This window comes from Pogonomyrmex barbatus, unplaced genomic scaffold (genome assembly GCF_055798465.1).
Source record: "Pogonomyrmex barbatus isolate J1 unplaced genomic scaffold, ASM5579846v1 scaffold1, whole genome shotgun sequence".
Taxonomy (NCBI): domain Eukaryota; kingdom Metazoa; phylum Arthropoda; class Insecta; order Hymenoptera; family Formicidae; genus Pogonomyrmex; species Pogonomyrmex barbatus.
The window spans coordinates 187,735-208,116 of record NW_028297098.1 but is presented as its reverse complement, the minus strand read 5'-3'; the positions used below and the strand labels follow the sequence as shown (position 1 = coordinate 208,116).

Genomic DNA, 20,382 nt, shown 5'->3' with positions numbered 1-20,382 from the left:
TCTTGTTTTACTATCGAGACTTCTCGAGCCCGACGCACTTTTCTCTGACGCATCGCGCACGATAAAACGGACACTCGCCCACCGTCATTTCTCTCCGTCGGACTGGCAGACGCTCAGGAAACGAGGAGACGTCCCGCAGGCACCTCGAAGGCGATCAACCTTCTCGTCGTTCTCCTTCTTTTCCTCCTCTTCTTCCTCGTGCATCGTGTCGTCCGTCGTGGCACGATGCACCGCGCGATCGATCCGTCTCTCGCGTAAATTTATTGCTTCCTTCCCCTTCTACACGCACGCGGGCACGCACGCTACGTAACTGCGAATATTCGGATCGCCAGCGAAATGGCGAGATTTCGCGGACAGGCGATCGCGGAGGCGAGCGAGGCCAAGCTTGATGCGTGACGGGCGACTCTTCGTGTCGCGCGCCACTCGACGCGGTACCACGGTGACGGTGACGACGACGACGACGACGACGGCGGCGGTGGCGGTGGCGACGGACGATAACGACGCGAGCGATCGAACGGAACGTGGAATAAAGAGCGACTTTGACGCGGTGCACCTCGCGAGAGGCGGTGTCCCAGGATCGCCTCCTCGAAACGCGCGCGACTGCCGACGGAACACCGACCGCGGAAACGTGACTCTCTCCTTGCCATGGTAAGCGAGCGCGGTGTCGGTTCGGTGCTTCTCTTTTTTCTTTTTTCTTTCCTCGTTTTAACGCTCTTTCCCGACTCACTCGCTTGCTCGCTCGCTCGCTCGCTCGCTCGATCGCTCGATCGCATGACATGATCCACAAACTCGATCGCGATCGACGGATTTTTTCTCGCGCGAGACGCGACTCCGGTTTGCACGATCGCAAATTCGGCTCGCGAGCGAGGGGCAGAAGCGGCAAGATCGGAGGAAAAGGAGCCGACAGCGTAGAGGATATCTACGAGCCTAACCTCAAAATGGTCGTTTCAGGACGTAGCCGCGTTCTCCGAGGACAGCTTCGACGTGAAGGAATGGATCAACCGGACGTTCAAGTCCGCCGAGGCGCAGGAGAACAAGGACGTAAGTCGCACGGGCCGCACCATCTCCGCTTCCGTCGATTCCCGGGATCCCCGGGATCGCTCCTCGGATTCGAGTCTCGCTCGTCGTCGCGACGCCCGTCGGGCCGACGAACTGGCGGCTTCCACCGACCGCGGCGGCGGTCACTGACACCGCGCGATCGACTTCTTCCAAGATGATTCCTTTCCTCGCATCACCTTCAACGAAGGTTTTCAGCCCCCGAGGAATAATATTTTTAGATGCTCGCGTCTCTCACACTCCGAAAAAAAATCGCACTGGAACGTTACCGACCGATAATAAATCTTCCTGCCTGTCCCGTGACATTCGTATATTTTTCCATATTTTGAATAAATTATTATGCAAATATAATTTTCATTGTCGTACACGAATAATCACTTGTTATCTTTCTTGTGATAAACATTTCAATGTCATTGTAAATTAAAAATAAAGGGATTTGTATATTCATAAAGTTGTATATTCATAAAATTTGTATATTCATAAAATGATAAGAGATTAATTATATACGAGTAATAACGAGAAATATTTTTATAATACTATTAAAAATTATTCTAAAGGATCTATGGATGTGCAAATATCTTTTAAAAATTTATACCACAGCTGAGTTTTTTTTTGCAGGCTTTTGTTTCATCTTTAGTGATGAAGTTGCAGTTGTATGTGCAACAAGTTAATGGTGCCTTGGAGGAGACCAGTCAATCGGTTCTTTCTAGCTTACCAAGAATTTTAAGAGACACTCAACTCCTACAGCAAGAAACTTTAGCGCTGAGAGAAAAAATGGTTGCTGTCAAGCAAGAGATCGCAAAGGTTGATATATCTAGTTTCTTTAAATATTTATCTTGATGCGTTGTAATAACTTTGGAAAATAAACATTGAAACGCAGATCGAGAAAGATACAGCTTCTTCTATGGCGACGTTGGAGAAGATTGATAGAATAAAAACGGAATTGCAAACTGCTAAGCAAGGATTACACGAGGCTGACAATTGGACGGTGTTGGCAAACGACGTGGAAGAGGTATATATAAAAATCCCAGTTGGTTTCCTCACACACACACACACACACACACACACACATTTTAATAGAATATGTGATGATTGTAAATATTAATTATGTTATTCTTCTCAATAAAACAGGTATTTGAATCTGGCGACATAGAAGCGATATCTAATAAGCTGTTTAGTATGCAAAAATCTCTAACTATGCTCGCGAATGTTGTCGATTACGAGGATAAAAAGTTGCAGTTAGAAGGCTTGAAAAATCGTCTCGAGGCGATGGCCAGTCCGCGGTTGGTCCAAGCTTTTACCGCCGCCAATTTAGGTAAAACTTGTAGAATTGAAATAAATCTATTTACGTCATTTACGTCGCAAAAATCTGTATCATATTATGTTTAGAGCAATCGAAAATATACGTGGATATCTTTGGCAAGATGGAACGTCTGCCTCAGCTTCTTAAATATTATCATAACTGCCTGAAAGTTTCTTTGGGCCAAGAATGGAGACGTACTATTGAGCTAGCACAGGATGAGAATGTTACCTATTGGCTACATACTTATTATGACAAACTGTTATCTTCTTGGCATGAACAAGTATGTGCAATCTCTGCCAAGATCGAAATATTATTATTGCCATTTTGCAAATATTTTCTGTAACTGTCTGTGTGTTAAAGGTGAAATGGTGCCATCAAGTCTTTCCTAATACTTCGATAGATATTCTTATCGAGGTTTATGCTGACCTTTTAAGGAGCCTCGATCCTGGTATTCCGGAATGCATAGAGGCAGTTCTGAAGCAACATTCCAACACGGTTCAATTGTCCATTCTACTCGAATTAAAACAGATGACGAGGCATTTTGCCGTAAATCTCAGCGGCGCTATCGAGACGTTGCTTCGTGGAAAATTGCAGAACGAAAAGTTACTATCGTTAGCGCAAGCTGTATATGCGCCTTACGTTCCTTACGTCGCGAAATATAGCACGTTTGAAACCGCGCAGTTGGAACAACAACTACAATTTTTGGATCGTTCGCATGACGATTTGAGCGATACTATTAATTCCCTTTCTCTTAGCATTTCGCGGATTATGAGTTATGCTGCTGAAGCCAATAAGCGATGTAAGCTTTTTACAGAAGGCTGTGGATATCCCGGTTTATTGCGATCATTAAACGTACGTACTAAAGATTTCTCTTGCGCCAACGCTATATGATTATAAAATGCTATTTCTTATTACATTGACGAGATACCGGTATTTTTTATAGATTTATTTCAATAAATATCTCGAGAAATATCAACAAGGTTTAAGACAACTCGAGAGGAAGAAAGTGAAGCACGAAGATTGGAATTTGTTCCAAATGTGTCTTACATTGATGCAAACTATAGGTGATTATCAACAATCAGCTAATTTGTAAACACAAGAATGTTAAATTTAATTTGTGTTATTATATAGGTGATCTTCTGCATCAAATACAACAATTCGAAAAGTCGCTTGTGATTGACATAACAGAAGCTAATAACAAATTACAAAATACGAACGGTAGTGTTTTTTGTCAGTACAAGAAGTTGTTGTTAACCTCATCAGGATGTACTGATCTGGAAAATCTTGTTGCATCTTTCCAAAGAGGTATATAGTATATGTGCGCTTAATAAATGTATAAGAATCGTAAGAGATAAATATTCGATATTTTTTTGCAGAGGACAAAACGATTCTCGATTCAATTATAAAATCTATTCAAAAACTTTGCACTGATTTACATCATATTACGTACGAAGTTATTTTTGCGCCAATTTTCTCTCAATTGCTGCTGGTGCAAAAAGCACCCGCTTGGTCATTGGAAACCAACAAAATGTCCAATCTAAGTTTAGATTTACCGGATTATAGTTTCGCCCCTCAAGAATATATCACACAGGTCGGACAATATTTAATGACATTGCCACAGCATTTGGAACCATTTCTATTGAGGGACAATCCGAGTTTAACGCTAGCATTGAAGGCAGCTGATCCGCAATATGTTCAAAGCTCGACTGAATCTGGATTTACTAGTATACTTTTAGACATTGTTGCTCGAGGAACGTGTCAAATGTTCCAGGATCAAACTTTAGGCATCTGCCAATTGAATTCCGTTGCTTGTAAACAGCTTGCAACCGATATTGGTAAATTTTTTGTTGTATCTGTAATTTTACAATTTTTGAAGAAATTATATTTGAAGAGATAGATAAAAGTCAGATTATGTATTGCAGATTATTTAGGTAATGTATTGGAGGAACTTGGTCTGTGCTTATCGGAAAATCTTCAACACATGTCCTTATTGCTGAGATTACCATCGGAGGATTATCAGAGTGGAAGTTCCGGATGCAATGCTCGTGTTGTAGCTGCAGTCAGACAAATGCGTAACATTACATCTTCTGGCTGACATAGTCCGCATCAAACCGAACGCGATGTCACATGAGAAACTTTATTTCATTTGTGGTAAAGATGGAGATTTCACACGATATTTGCATATTCGTAATTATTTTAAAATAATCATGTATATAATATTTAAACAATAGATATTATGAACATTTAAATATGAATGTACTCTTGTTTTAACTTTTCATTTAATATCTGTATATTGCAAGATTTATTTAATTATAACAAAAAGCTGATTTAAAAGATCTGAATCTCGTGAAATAAAACTCAAGTTTAATTTAAATGACACAAACATATATAATATTATTTGATCAGGACAAGTGCGGGTATTCATCAAGTATCGTATTTTAATGTCATTTATTCACTACACTATGCCTGAACTGAAATACTGTTGACCGATTGACTCTGCACCATCAGTAATTTTCCGGAAACTCGGACACAGAATAACTTTATTCTAAACGTATTTTCGACGTATTCTGCTTTCTCTCATATATCTGTACCATGATACAGAACTATAAAACAAATTACAAAGATCGCAGCACCATAATAGCTCGGGACACAATTTATGCGTCGAAGGCGTAAAATACTTATAAAGAACGAGAGATATCTTTATATATAAGATCTGTAGGAAACCGGATCACTTAATACCGGTAGAGATTCACAGTTGAGCATGTTCTCTTACTCTTTCATTCATTCTCTTATCACATATTCTCGCATATACATATAAAGTTCGAGCCAAATACATATTAACGTTTTCTTTAACGAGTCATATTATAAAGATATAGATAAAATGTAGCAAATACATAATTCAAAATGCGAATATGCACATTTGAATTGGATAAAAATATCTATTTTGCATAAAGAGATTCGTATTTATATATATTATATATATATATATATATATATATATTATTATATTATATTATATATATAATATATATATATATATATTATTTTATATTTTAGATTTCATTTTTACACGATTTATTTATATATCACGAAATGGATAAAGAGCATTTGCTACATTTTTCTTCCTGATGATATCATGAACTTCGACGTAGAACCTGTACACGAAAAATCAACAATCGAGTAACATATCGAATATATCAAATGTGTCGAATATAACTAATTAACGCCGCGTTCTATGACTTTTTTCTAAGTTAATAATATGCAATATGTTAATTTTGCTTAAGATATGCAATAAAAGTTAAAGTATACGATAAACTATCTACCAATCAGTTAACACATATGATAAATTCAATATAATAAATTCAATATCGTAGGACTTGTGCGTCTTTCATAGGCATACGATACGAAATCGTTCGCTCTAATCAAAGTACGAAATATAATTAAAAATGTAAATGTAATTACAAACTAATTATGCATGATAAATACTTAACTTATTGCATGAATTATACAAGATGAATTCTAAATTATGAGCGCAATAAAATTGATATGAGAAAAGTTAAGAATATGTCTAGAATAGGTCAGTAGTCGTGAAATAAACTGGCTATCAAAGTACATGGCAATCTTGTCTTCAAGTTACAAGCGTGCAGAAACTGAAAGTGATCTTACACAGTTAACAGTACTCTTAACAATTTGTCATTAATAAAGATCATTGATCTTTACGCAAGATCGTATCTTCGGAGATTTTAAGAAATTCGCGTGATTTCTCGAAACTTCAGATTTCCGTGCGAGGGGAAAACAGCTATTAAGTCCACACAATACTCCGTGACGCATACACAATCGTAGTTAGACACGGTCCATCAAACAATTATTATTTCATAGTGAAAAGAGGATTATACAATAGGACAATTGCGTGGCACTATTTCAGTATGGTCTGAGTTTCCACTCATCTTCCTGATTGACTAGATTCAATTTGTTCGATTACAATAGCGTTCGCAATATATCGAAGTCATCCTGCGGCTTCGCAATCGCTGGTTTGATGGTGATTCTTTTATTGTTCGCGGCGATCGCCTACATCATCCTGACGGCGGGTCAAGTATCGCGCTGATCCGTTCTGATAGTAAACTTCTTTTTCTTCTTTTTCTGTTCTCGACTACGCCGCAATTATGGCAAGTTTCGTTTCGTACGTATAACCAAAGCCTATTCATAAGCAGATGTACCGCATGCAATATGTATCAAGTTCTCCCTATCTACGACAGCACTATTAAACGTTAGCATATAAAAGTTAAACTGATCTCTCTCGCGAGAGTTTAAGATACACATGGGAAATTATTGAATCATGTAACAACGTGTCGGATGAGCTGTGAGCGACGGTGCGACGTGACCCGACATGATCGGCGTTCGATATACATATATAAACATTGTATGTTTCTTCGTTCTTGAAAATGACAAAGCTGTCGATTTTATTTCATCCCTCGCGTATATTCGGCAGGCTCCTTGCAAACAGATAGAAGAGAGAAGACAAAACTTTCTCTATTCTCGGACTGATGGAAACTAATCGATCGATACGTTAAATTAATAATCGAAAAGCTAAATTAAGAAATGTACTGGTGCTAGAAACATTCAACTGTATATATCGCGTGTTTTGGCTAATCGAAATTCGCTGCTGACCGACAATGTGCCCATTATTCCTTAACTCGTGCAAAATTAGATTCGCACGCCGATGAAGATAATTTCTTTTTACTTCCATTAGAAGAGACTTGGTCTTATTCCTTAATGCGGTCAGCAGCAGGAAGGTTTCATGCCACTTTTTTCTTACTAGTCTTCTTACTGCGAGGCAAAGTAGCGAAACTCGTTATCTGAAATACACGAAGATACAATGTTATTATAAGATACAATGTTATCATGGAACTTAGATGGCGTGTTGTCAATCTCTTTCGCCATTTTTCATATTTCTGATGAAAATTGGTCAGTAAATGGTAAAAAAAAGGAGAGCACATTTTTAAAAAGTTTAAACTGCAATTTGGATAATTTAATATGCATTATTTATATTATAAGCCAATCATAAGATAATTCAAATATTAGAAATTCTTCATCTTAAATGAACAGGACATTCAATTGTACAATTCAAGAAAGTTATGCATTATTGATTGCATCATAATGTCACATCAGAAATTAACATCATGCAGGACTAAAAGTTGAGGATGATGTTATGTGTTTTAAACGATTAAAAACAGAAATTGTAGTTAATGCCGGATTAACTCAGAACTCAGAACTCAACAAAACTAGTCCATACGATCTTAATGGAACAGTCCATCTCTTCTGTCCGGATTTCCAATTAGGATAAAGTATAGGATAATATGAGATATAGAAAATGGGATAGAGGGAAAAGGAACAAGCTTTTATGATATTTTAAAAACATGAAAGAAAAAACAGATATACGTAATTATTTAACACAGCTAACATAATTTCCCTGTGAAATATGAGACATTAATAAAATGCTTTTAATTAATATCAGTGATTATTTCTTTCTTGCCACTGTGGATCAGCGACTGTGATTCACAAGTTTCCGACCTATATTTCTTTTCGTGGTTTTTTTCATCATTTTCAAATTTTTCCACATTCATTGTACTTTGTTCTTTTTTATTATTCTCTATTTTAAGATCCGTTTCGACTTCATTCAAAGGTGCAACCTTAGTACACAATTTTTCAGCGAAAGAATTCATATCTCTATCAAAATTTTTAGTACTGTCATTACGCTCCGGTCTCAGTGGAATTTCTTCCACATCCATTTCCTGTTTTGAAGCAGATAATTTTGCAGATGTGTCCACGAACACCTGGGATCCAATGCTACCCGACCTCGACGCGGATCCACTCGTCTCGGAATATGTCGAACTGGAATCTTCATCCTTGGAAGAAGTTCCGCTTTGCTCCTTGTGGAAAGCGCTGTGAAAAATGTTCTTCGGGATCGTTAATAATTTGGAAAAATTCTCCTTAGCGCGTAATCTATTAGATTTCTTCTTTTTCTTTTTCGTGTCCGGGGCGTGCGCCAAGAATATGTCTTTCGTAGCATCCGCGTTCGAGACAGTTCTTAACGTTCCAGTTTTAATGACCAAGGTGGCCTTCAGAGCATTTTGAGACTCGTTCTCGTTAATATCTTCATTATTTATTATCGCCTCGTTACTTATTGGAGCTTTCGGAGCGGGCTTTTTATGGTATTTTCCCGCGCGATTATCACCGTCGAGGTCGTAAATCGACGTGCTCGGTGTAACGGGAGGCTGGGTCACGACATCGCGGGCACGAATGCTCGACGAATCGTCAATTTCAGTTTCTCGTATACTTGCATGTTCCTTACCTCTATCGATCGCATTCAACTTTTCTTGGGAGGACACAAGGCCCGTTACGGCTTTATGCGCATCGTCCAGCAATTGCTTCAGCTCGTCGAATTTTTGCTGACAAATCTCGCCAGTTATTCGTTCGAGATCAGCTCCTACGTCAGGCTTTTGGGAAACAGCTACTTGATTGCCTTTCGGTTCGTCATCAATATAGTCAATTTGCGCGTTAGAATCGATTTGCTGAAAATTAGATTCTTTTATCGAGCTATCGGTATTTATCCTGTCTACGCTTTTCATCATTGTAAGTATCGACAAATTCTCCGTCGAGATATTCTTGATCTCTATGGTTTGCACTGTTTGTACGTCTATTTGAGCTGAGTCTGTGTCAACGAACTCGCCGCTCGATTCCGTCGACGACGACGACGACTCATTATCTTCTATTTTCATTGCGGATTGGTTTTCGTTTGCAAATTTATCGCTATCAATACAAGTGATAACAGATTCGAATGTCGAGCGGTCTATCGATTTATTATTCTGAGACAACAATAGCAAAAGTTCGACAGCTTGTTCGGGAGTGAGGACGTTCAGGGACGACGGTAGGGACGACGGTAGGGAAACATTTTCGGGAGATGTTCGGTCGAAATCCTCGCCTCTGTCCTTCAAAGATCACAAAAGAAGGTACGTATCATTAATTGAGTTGATGAAATGCGTATCAAAGACAAGATGTGATCTCTTTCTTTTTTTGTTAATGACACCGATGTATGATTATTAGTCCGTACGGTTGATCGGGCTTACCTCGGGCGTTTTCTTCGTGGTGGAACGTGGCTTCATGCGTGTTCTCGCACCGACGCTCGACGTTCTCACTAAGGAGTCGCCCTGAGATGTCGCGCGCTGGGACTGCAGCGCCTCGCCGCTACTGTAACCGCTAGATATGTCATCCGAGGACCTTATATTTCTATAAAACATGAAGGGACTCGTTACATAGGCATAGTTCAACGTCAACAGTAATTTTTGCAATCGTTGCGCGAATTACGTACGTCAAACTAGCTATGGGTTCTCTAGGCCTTGGCTGCCGCACATCGACATCCACTTCGGAAAAATACATCTCTACTCGGGATGCGTTGCTGCTGGACTGGGTCCTGCGAGGACTATAGCCTCTTCTGCCGACGTGCTCTCTTCGACGAGGTTCTACTGCAATAGATGAGAATCAGATCTTTATTTACTCCAAGGTAAATCGTCATAATTAAGCGGATTGGAATTTTATTAATTTTGTTTTGCATTCAACGATATATTCCTAGATCTCTTTTAAGAATTTATTATGTATATAATTCATACAGAATTAAAAAAAAATGACGGCGGATTTAATTACAAAATCGACAAAGGATGCAAAGATGCGAGGAAGAAGGAGCGAGAAATATTTGCGAAATGTTCTCTTGTCCGTTAAACTCGAGTACGTTTCACTTTTATTTCTTCAAACTCTCCATTTAATTGGCGCAACGATAGAGACCAGCTACCTTCCATGTCTGTCTCGTCACGCGCATCGGGTGTGTTTCTATTTTCGTCCTCCTTCTCGCCGGTTAGATCACTGAGGCTGTAGCTTTTCCTCAATTGTTGCACCAGTCCGCCGCCGCCCTGAAAAAGGAAATCGCTCGTGAAATATATGTGACCGCAGACAACGCGGTCAACGTGTTACTTGCTGCGAGAGAGAAAAAAAAGAGAGAGAGAAAAAAAAAGAATTAAGTCATCGAGAGAAACTCAGAGAGTAAGTCGACTAAGTAAAAAAAAACAAAATAAAAGTCTTACCAACCAAAAAGATGTTAATGTGTTATCTGCCGTCACCCGGTCGTGAACCCGGTCAAACTCCCCCTACGCCGTATTTAGATCAATCCAAAGGCGATTTCTTGCTTTTCCCAGACGTTCGTATATATATATATATATATATATATATATATATATATATATATATATATATATATATATATATGTATATATCTTTCTGTTAACATGCGCCGTCCAGAAGCACGCGATATAAATGCGTGCAGTATGCGTGAGTAACGTTGCGTTGTCTAACATAACGTGTCGTCTAACGATTAGTTTCTATTTAATTGGAGGTGAACTTATATATCTTTTGTAAAGAAAGAGCGCTGCTGGTGCGGGAATTAATGCCTGCAATGAAATCACCGTTCGGGATACAGTTCGGGAGACGATGTAAGGCAGGACGCGGATCTCATTGCTACGAGATGAACGAGAAAAAACAGAGAGGACCGAGAGCTCATCCAAGCAATACTTTTATTTGAAAAAAAAAAAAAAAGAAATCAGCTCATCATAATAATTAGAGTCTTTGGGATCGGATACAAAAATCTTACTCGCTAAAGACAGCTTTAACACTAAGCGCACGCACATGGAAAAATCGATGGCAATGTGATGGCCGCGAGAAGGCACCGGGTTTGCGCGGTCAGGAATTGTCTTTGTGACCGCAAAGACAAAAACTGACCTATACGCTTTCCCCCCCCCCCCCATATATTGATCCCCGATAGTTCACCGCGAACTATACACAACGTACACAACGTACACATGTTACAGTCGAAGCATTCAGTCACACGGTCGCGGTTATCCCGTGGATTACGTGTACACTTCAACTGCAGCACGATGAAAAACGTCTCTTTCTCTCTCTCTCTCTCTCTCTCTCTCTCTTTTTCATGCAATTGCAAGGATACACGCGTCTTTTTCCGTCTATGCGTCTCCATAAACGAGCGACGTCAAAACGACTAGCGGGCGAGCATTTTTATCAGCGCTGCTCTGTCCGAAATGACAGAGAACATGCCAAACATTCGTTCGTCAACGACGGAATAGGCTTTATTGCCGCTATAATTTTTTCATGTGCGCGCAATCTAATACAAATCGGTAACTTCGCAGGTGGCACGCATAAACGAGATGACAAATACACAAACACGCGAATAACACTAACTACACAACGACGACAACGGTTACGCGAGCACGCAATCGTCGTTTCATCTCTCGTTGGATGCATTGTTTACTCGATTTCCGTAACAACTTTTTTCCCGAGCTTCACTTCTTATCTTTTAGAATATCTGATTTATCGAACAAGTGAGTTATGGATGAGATATAAACAACAATGCGTTTGAAGCTCCAGTTACGTCACAACGGATCGAGTTGATTTAAATTTGAGATTCGTTGTCCTTTTAAATAAATAACAATTCTACTTGTAACATACACAAGTCAAAAGGAAATTCACTTAACTGTAGAACTACGCAGAAGAATTTTTAAGAATCGACGAAGATGTCAATTTGTTCTGACATTACTTTTTAAAAATCTGCATTTTGCAGTTTAGCAAATTGAATTAAATCGCATTTATAATATTTGATTCACTCAATAAAAAAAAATTTGTTAAAAAATGTATATTTTTATTAGAATTACGTATAAAAATATTCGGCAGAATTTGAGAAACTTATTGTGTATAATTGAAAAAAATATTGCGTAGTCTTAATCATCGAATGCAATTAATCATATATGATTGATTGTATTAAACGCACTATTAAATTTATTGAATTTGCTGAAAAATCGCAAAAGATAAGAACAACATGATAGCAAAAAAATGTAATTTTGTTTTTTGACAATTAGTTATATAGAATTTCCAATTAATACTTTCAAGTTATTTCTTTGATATGTTTCGACTTGGACAATGTTTCATTATCATTTTTAAACTATTGATTGACGACGTATGTTGACAATTGGCATTATTATTATCAACGCCAAGACAATGTGCGTAATGAATATTAAACATAAAAATATCAAGATTATGAATCTCGAAGCTATCTTATAATCTAGCTAAGACGGTAAGATATGCAATTCTTATGATTTATAGAATTGAACAAAGTTCATGTGGAAAAATACAAATTGTAGTAAGGCATACGAGTGAGTGCGAATAACTAGTAACAAGTCTTATCATGGTCGAATGTGTACATGATTAAAAGTTCTCCATTACAATCATCTTAACGATCAAAGTCTTTTCGACAGTTTACGTATCTCTGTAAAAAAAAAAAAGATACAAGATCGTACAAAAAAATTTACGTTTCTTATCTATCAGTGTATCAAACAACCTTTTTACCGCTAAAATGTATTGTCCACAGTTAAACAATCATATACAATGTTTACAATTTTTATATTCACGAAAGCAATACAGAAAGAAAGTTATATACGTAAATTACTAAGTGAACATTTATCGTGAATATTCGTGAACGCAAAGAATTTCGTCTCGCATAAAAAAGAAAAAAAGAAAAAAACTCAAAAGAGAGAAACTCGTGGTAAATTGCATTAAAAAAAAAAATATCAAAGCGAGTACACAACATACAAAAAAATTCTGTCATCGATCTTCACAGCGCTTTCTTTCGCAACGTAAGAAAGTCTTTTACGTATCTATCTCGATAATAATACATCAGAAAATCGTTATCCATTATCTATGACAACAGCTTCTCATATTCTTGATCGGTCCGCTTTCCAGAGGTTTCCGTTGTTCTGGTGGTTCACCTCCAGTTTTTCCACCGTCTATATCGAATCGCCCCTCTTTCCTCTTCTCTATCTCTCTAAGTCAATTGGCCTCGGCGTCGTCGCTGAATTCCACATCGTAACTCTTCGTGATCAATTTGCAGGCTCGAGTCTTCTGTCGTCTGGCTACGGCGCTGGTGCCGCGCTCCTTCCTGGACTTCCGCGATTTTCGCGGGGGTTCCTCCTCGGGCACCTTAAACACCGTCGGGTTTTGCTCATTTGGCAGCAACTCGCACTCCGTGTCCGTCGTCGGCAGTTCCTGCATTATCTCCTCGTCGTCGTCCGACGTCGTCGAGTCGCCGTGCTCCCAGCTGACAGTTGCGTCCGTGTCACCCATCGCGACGTCGTCGTTGAGTCTAGCATGCGGACGATTGTAGGCCACGCTGCCGTCCGGATAATAATCCGACCCGTCCAACTGGTTGTTTAACCACGCCGTCGCTCTGGGGTTGGCTAAGCTAGAAATCGCCGGGTCTGATTGACGATCGGGGAGTGCACTCGTCGTGGTCGGGAATACGATCGGGAGATTCTATCGTGTGACGCCGAATTTTTTGTTTTTTTTTTTTTGATTTTGATTTTGATATGTACAAATTTTTTTTGCGTTTTGATCGATCAGCAATTTGGCAATTTTGTTCGTGTTGGTGGTTGTTGTTATGGGTCAGGTGGCAGAATTTCGCGTGGACGACGACGATTCGGTGTAGACAGATTTCTTAAGCAACGGTTAAGGCGATGATCGGACGGTGGTTAGGTGCTCGGTGTTTGGCCGTGCGTGGTTTTTGGCGGATGGCGATGATTGGTTTTTTTTTTTTTTGCAATTGGTTTTTTTCAGTTTTTGATTAGGCGATAAGACGACGATGCAGCGGTGAGAGAGGGCGATGATGTGCGGGAACGCGGATGGGACAGAACGAAAACAGAAAAAAATCAAGAACACGTCAAAATCATTAGTGAACAGCAATCAAGAGGGCGATAATTCTACGAGTGATCAATGGAAGTAAGAGTTCAAGCTGGAGTTAAACTACGACATTACTACATCAATCAGAATAAAACATTCCTGGATATTGGCAGCCTTTTCCGGAAGAGAAAATTCTATAATTTTAGGTGAGAAATATATAAAAATAATAATTGATCAACTAACTTGAGCGTAATATTACGAATTATAGCAAATCACCTATATAAAATATATCAAAGCGTTAATTGAAAGACTTTTCAAAACACAAACTCTTCCGTAAAAACTGCCGTGCCTTTTCTAGTTTCCAAATGCAAGATGTCCCAATCTATCATCCTCGTCTTTCACGTATACAGATTCTTCGGGATTAATTTGATTAGAGAATCCTCTGAGATGAAAGAGTCGGCGATAAAAACGTCGAGACACTTTGTACGACTATATAACTTTTTTCTAACGTTCGTTCCACGTGGGGCTTTACCTTGATGGCGGTCTGCATGAGGACCGTGGTGGCATAGTTCACGCCCTTAGTGCCAAGATGCAGCACCGCTGTGTAACCTTGCTCGGTCGCGCGTGCTAGGGCTTCGTCGATCTCAGCTTCACGACGGATCAATGCGGGATGTACGAAGCGCCGGTAAAGTATACTGGAGCCCTTAGTGGCCGGGCTCAGCAGCCACAGCACCAGGATGATTTTAATTTCATAATAAAACGGGAACCTACGTAACAGACGTTTCGAGTTGATATAGAATGTCGCACGTGCCAAAACGTTCGATCTCGTTGATTCTCGAAGCTACCTCGAGGTCTTGCACATATATATACATTTTGTATATGCATTTTTCCGGTAAAATAAATTGTATTTACGTGTAAAAATATTATAAGCTCTAGTAATAAAAAAAAATATATATATATATATATAATATCTATCGCATCAGAGGTATTATTGGTATTCAACCACATTATCTCTTTTTTGTTTAATTGGGATTTCAAGAAACAAAAATTTGTTCCGAAGAGATTTTTTTTACATTTTTAAACCATAATGTAACAACAGAAGAAAAATAGTCGATCGCGGGCAATCGCTGCGCCGTCGTGCGGCCGCGAGCTACTCGATTCGATTCGCGTTGCGAAAAATTCGCCACGGGCGTGAAAGTGAGAGTGGCGTGGAGAAATGCGCACCGGTGCACCGGGAGAGTATCGGACATTTCGACGCCAGAAATAAGCGGGAACTCGTTTCCTTCTTGGTTGTAACCCGAGTATGAAGGGAGATCTGGCGCGCGATGTTCCTCGGAGGACGAGAAGAGAAGAGAGGAAGAGAGGAAGAGAGGAAGAGAGGAAGAGAGAGAGAGAGAGAGAGAGAGAGAGAGAGAGAGAGAGAGAGAGAGAGAGAGAGAGAGGGAGAGACTAGGAGGAAACGATGAAGAAACGAGAGGGCAAAAGGCACGGCAGGGGGGTGGTGGGACGCGGGCAGAATCCTCAGAAGTGCATGTAAGCCAATATCTATCTCGTCCGAAATTAGACTTTCGGAATTCCTCGTGGCGAGAGTGCGGCTTTCAAGACCGCGCGGTCCGCAGCTGGTTTATTGGCCCCTTGCTTGCCCTCGTGCCTCGACTCCGAAGATTCATTTCAATAACCGGTGCGTTGCGTTACGTTACGTACGTACACGCGGCCGCCTCGAAATCAACGGATGCAACGGGATGCAGCGTACTATAAAGTGGACCAGACTTCAACAGACTCCTCCAAGAATCTTGTTGATTTTCTTTTAATGGAAAGGTCGAGAGTACTGATGATTTTTTAATTACGCGCTCGGGAAGGATGTAGAACTTAATGTAATAACGGATCAATTTTGAGAAATGAGAAAATATTAATTTCAGTGAATAATTATTTTCTGTGAAGTTTGTTAAAGGTTTGTTAAAAAGTTAGTGCAGGAATGTTCTTACGAGATAATTCCTTTCTATTATTATACTTTGATGAATGGATGTATGACGATGCGATAGTAATTCTTCACTTAGTCGTGTTCTATCTGGATAAATCACACACGAGACATGTAATTCTCGCAAATTTAGCAAATGCATTTCCTCAATAGCAACATAATTCTCACCAAAAACTAAAGAAGACATCGGTAAATGTTTCCGCGCATGTGAACAGCGCGAATACGATCCAGTACATCATCCATTTGACCTGAAACCAAGGAAATTCTAGAACAATGGATTATTATTAAAAGTAATGCAAAGAGATTGCAGATAAATATATTTTTCCATTTACGATAAATAGAAAAAGAGTATTGATGAAATGAAGGCAAAATAAGTATTGCTTTAAAAAAGATCCAAAATTTCAATTACAATTTATCTATTTTATCATTCCAAAAGAAAAATAGATTAGAAAAGAGTTACAAATTAAATTAATTTTTTATCGTGAATCTCCTTCTAGAGTATAAATAAATTATACGAAAGATAAAAATATTCAATCGGAATATTATATTACATTTTGCAATTTAATTTGTAATTTAAAAATCCATATCCAATAATTTGTAATTTAAAAGTCCATATCCATTATATAATAAATTTTTTCTATCTTTAATATTACAATATATTTAAAAAAAATTTATGTAATTTTTAAAAAATAAAATAAACAGAATATGCCAAGAAGTTTAAGAATCAATTAGTATTTCCGTTTAAGCATCTTCGAGATATTCGGTTTAGGTGCAAAAGTCGCATTCGCAAAATTGTTTATTATGTCGTATTTTGTTTATGCTTCTCACTTACGTATTCTTTGACATTTTTCGTACGCACTGCCTTGTACGAAGCGTACGCCGGGTATAAGGTGCCGAAGACCAATCTGAAAATCGGATAAACGAGTCTGTAAATGAGGGATCGTGGCGACAATATTGCCAGGAACACCGTCAACAATCCGACGTTATTCAACGTCATTCTTATGGGGAACGTTTGCAACCAGTAACGACACCAGGCCATCGCTTGTCTCGCCAAAAGTTCGCCAATTCCCTCCCTGTGGATCATCGCGATCGGCAACTCGTCCGATCGTGACACGTCTTTCTCGAAAATGTCTACCGTCGATCGGCGGTCTTTTCTCGTATCCATATTTATTTCAGCGATTTATCTCTCTCTGTCTCTCTCTTTCTCCCTTGCGTCGTTTTCTCTCGTAATATCTTTAATACTTCCCAAGATTCTGCGACGATCGTCGGCTCGGCACGACGAGTCGAGCTGCAACACAAAACAGAAATTATCTGAGAGACGTCATCAATGTGTGTTAGCGATGCAGAATACAACTTGTGAATACAATTTAAAAAGAGTCGATGAATGAAAGAGTCGATTAGGCAAAGTATCCACATTGATACCTTAAGGTACTTTAAGGTCTCGTTAGTTAAATCGATTATCGGATTATCGATTATTTGTTAAGGATCTAGTGAATGAGTCCAGTGATTGAAACGATTATTAAAACAGAATGACATAGTTCCACTTTGATTAAAATAGAATAGATATGATTTAGGAAAATCATTGTCGCTTATCCATATTGACATATGATTTGACAGTGTCATTATGCTAAAGTTCCACTCGAACATTTGCACAAAGAAACAATTAACTAAATATAATTAAATCGTTTAAACTGGTGTCCAGTTTTCAAAATCTCGCAAAAATATTTGCATTCCTGATTTATTAGAGAAATTTATATGTTTGAAAATCTTCCAATATGTTAAATTCACGTTACGAAAACAATTTTCTCACTTTGACATTATTGAAATAAAATATAAACCGATATGAAAGGTTATGCAACAATATGTCGTGTGTTATTAAAATTTGAAACATGCAATTTTGTATCAAACTATAGGATCCGCGTGCATTTGTAGAATATTTTAGCAGTTTAATCGGACGATTTATGCTTTTCAATGGAATCCCAAATTCGATGATCATGGAATGATCATCGAATTTGGAATTCCGAAGCAATGCTTTCGATTGAAGCGGGGTCATCCGTCGATCAATGCCTGCAACGACCTCGACTGCGCTGATCTCATTTAAAGGATTGCGTAAGAAGCTTATTACGGAGATCCAATTAAATTCGTGGTATTCGTTGAGCTGCATCATTCGTGTTTTTTAAGATAAAAAAGTCAATTACAACTCACAATATTATCAGTAACATTCAATTACACTCCAGTAATATCAGTAGTACTCTTTAGACACTTAAGTATTATTCATAAGCTTTACATATACGTCGTAACATTGTAGTATAATTGCATTGTAATAAAGATAATAATTTTACAATACAGAAATAAGCTAAACAACATAAATAAAATTTGTTTAATTTATCAGCAAGCATATATTCGTTGTTTTCGAATAATTCCTATAGTGCATTTTATTATTTTATAAATACGTACGTACATCCGTCCAAACTGCGAAAGTATTAATCTAAGTAGCAGCGTTTGTCATCGGCGTTTGTTAATACCTCGATTTTGTATGGCAAAAATATTTCCGGAGTTTCATCGAATTCACACGAGAAGAACGACGAATAAAAGACTCTTTAACAAACTCAACGTTTGCTTCTTACAATCCAAGCGGTTCGTCCGTCAGATTCATCCGCGTCGCGTCTTCTCGAAGTCTCCTGTCGTTGCTCGTCCGTGCCCGTTGCGTGCGAGACGACGACGCTTCGTCAGTCCCCTCGTGACGAATTCCGACGAGATGTTTCTTGCTCCGTCACCATCGTCGTTTCTCCCCCGGACTTATTCCTCGCGCATAAGACCGCGCTCCCGACGTTATATCGCGTCGAGCGATTCGCTCTTCTCGCGTATGCCTCCAGTTACAGACTAAGCGCGTAGCTGCGTCCGTTCGGGCACCGTCAACGACGACGACGACGACGACGACGACGACGACGACGACGACGACGACGACGACGACGACGATGACAACGAGCTGCGGAGGCTCTATTTTCGCGTCTTAAGCCGCTATCACGCGAGCGCCGTTAAACCGACACCCGTGTGGTGTCTTGGAAGATTGGTAAACGCGGCTTTCTCACACGCGATGAATCACCTGATCATGTTCGCGTTCCACAAATCACTTCCGCAAACTGATCCACACATTCGTCCTGTAAACCTACCTCGATTAGGTCAAAGCTGTTTATATACGCCGTGCGTCGGAGTAAATAGGAGTTATTGAGATAATTAAGGCATACCTCGTCTCGAGGAAATTATTTCCAAGATTATTTCTATTCATTTCTATTCATTTCCTCTCGTCTGCATATTTATTATGAGGAATTTGCAGTCGATTCCTCATGGTGCTATTCTTTAAATTTTAAAGAAGAATTCTATTAGAACTGGATTATTTGAACATAAACGGAAAACGAAGTTTTGACCGAAAGGTCAGTTCAGGAATTTTTCATCATTTTTCACTCGAAAACTGGAGCTTAAAAATGTTGTATAAAGAAACAATTCCCGTTTGACATATTTTGAATAAAGGTCAAAGAGAGAATCCGATCAAAGTAGACGGAAAAACTTGGGACACATTCTGCATACAATAGGTCAAATGTCTGAAGCTTTCAAAATTCTCTTTTAAGTTCAAAACTGTTAAAGTGTCTGTGAGACAAATGTATTTAAAGTGCATGACCGTTTTTCGGCGAGTGGATCATCTCGGGTATGTGCCAGAGGGGCAAAGTTAATTATATATACGCCAACCTAGATATCGCATCGATGCTTTTATCAGAATAAAGATCGCGACCATTCAATTTCCCAAACAATGTGTAACTCGAATTTAGATTTAGCCTAGCGATAATATAACATCTCAATTCTACGCTTAAAATCGACTTCGTCTGAATAAGGTCGTAACTGCAAAGACAAGATCCGACGATATCGGCAGTTTCTACTAGAAATGACACACGATTTAGACATACGAAATAACACGCAAGTCAAATGGAAAACATAAGAGGAATGTTGCTTCACCTGAACATCACACGTGCGGACGGTGACGTTCCTCTCAAAAGTTTTGAGCGGCACTCTGGAGGTCCCTGAAGTCTCTGGAGACATAAATTAAACAACGAATAATGCGCAACAGTTATAACTTGTGTGTTTATAATTTCATTTAATAATTTTCCACACCGTTGATTAATGAAATTTTATTGTGCGCGAGGAGATTTTGAAAAGAAAAAAATATTCTCGTTCTAATCTGGCTTCTCTCGATCGGATTCTT

The 20,382-nt window shown here is 39.0% G+C and overlaps 2 protein-coding genes across 7 annotated transcripts in view; one reads left to right on the top strand and one right to left on the bottom strand.

Annotated features, from left to right (window-relative positions):
* Nucleotides 1-506: 506 nt before the first annotated feature.
* Cog7 (conserved oligomeric Golgi complex subunit 7) lies at nt 507-4,614 on the top strand. Its single transcript, XM_011643314.3, has 11 exons — nt 507-648; nt 952-1,041; nt 1,675-1,860; nt 1,937-2,068; nt 2,188-2,371; nt 2,446-2,639; nt 2,720-3,211; nt 3,303-3,423; nt 3,491-3,664; nt 3,736-4,194; nt 4,282-4,614. Exons 1-11 carry the CDS (start codon nt 646-648, stop codon nt 4,452-4,454), a joined length of 2,208 nt encoding a protein of 735 aa, XP_011641616.2. The 5' UTR covers nt 507-645; the 3' UTR covers nt 4,455-4,614.
* A 174-nt stretch (nt 4,615-4,788) lies between these two features.
* LOC105430009 (uncharacterized) overlaps nt 4,789-20,382 on the bottom strand; it is a 33,836-nt gene continuing 18,242 nt past the window's right edge. For 2 of the 6 annotated variants that reach the window (XM_089085195.1, XM_089085194.1), the window contains exons 2-10: nt 20,136-20,209; nt 16,957-17,412; nt 16,293-16,372; nt 14,679-14,913; nt 10,206-10,323; nt 9,729-9,882; nt 9,487-9,646; nt 7,653-9,348; nt 4,789-7,215 (exon numbers count right to left, since the gene is read on the bottom strand). In XM_089085195.1, coding sequence (XP_088941321.1) covers nt 7,861-9,348; nt 9,487-9,646; nt 9,729-9,882; nt 10,206-10,323; nt 14,679-14,913; nt 16,293-16,372; nt 16,957-17,289 — 2,568 coding nt within the window. In that variant the 5' untranslated portion in view covers nt 17,290-17,412; nt 20,136-20,209 and the 3' untranslated portion in view covers nt 4,789-7,215; nt 7,653-7,860. Of the gene's footprint in view, nt 7,216-7,652; nt 9,349-9,486; nt 9,647-9,728; nt 9,883-10,205; nt 10,324-14,678; nt 14,914-16,292; nt 16,373-16,956; nt 17,413-18,751; nt 19,483-20,135; nt 20,210-20,382 lie in introns of those variants that run through there. The other 4 variants (XM_089085192.1, XM_089085196.1, XM_089085197.1 and 1 more) reach the window with 4 other exon arrangements.

Excerpts from the sequence above, each read along its gene's own strand:
- Cog7 (XM_011643314.3), top strand. Across the intron at positions 1,861-1,936 it reads TCAAGCAAGAGATCGCAAAG|ATCGAGAAAGATACAGCTTC; the intron begins GTTGATATATCT and ends ATTGAAACGCAG. Across the intron at positions 3,665-3,735 it reads TGTTGCATCTTTCCAAAGAG|AGGACAAAACGATTCTCGAT; the intron begins GTATATAGTATA and ends ATTTTTTTGCAG.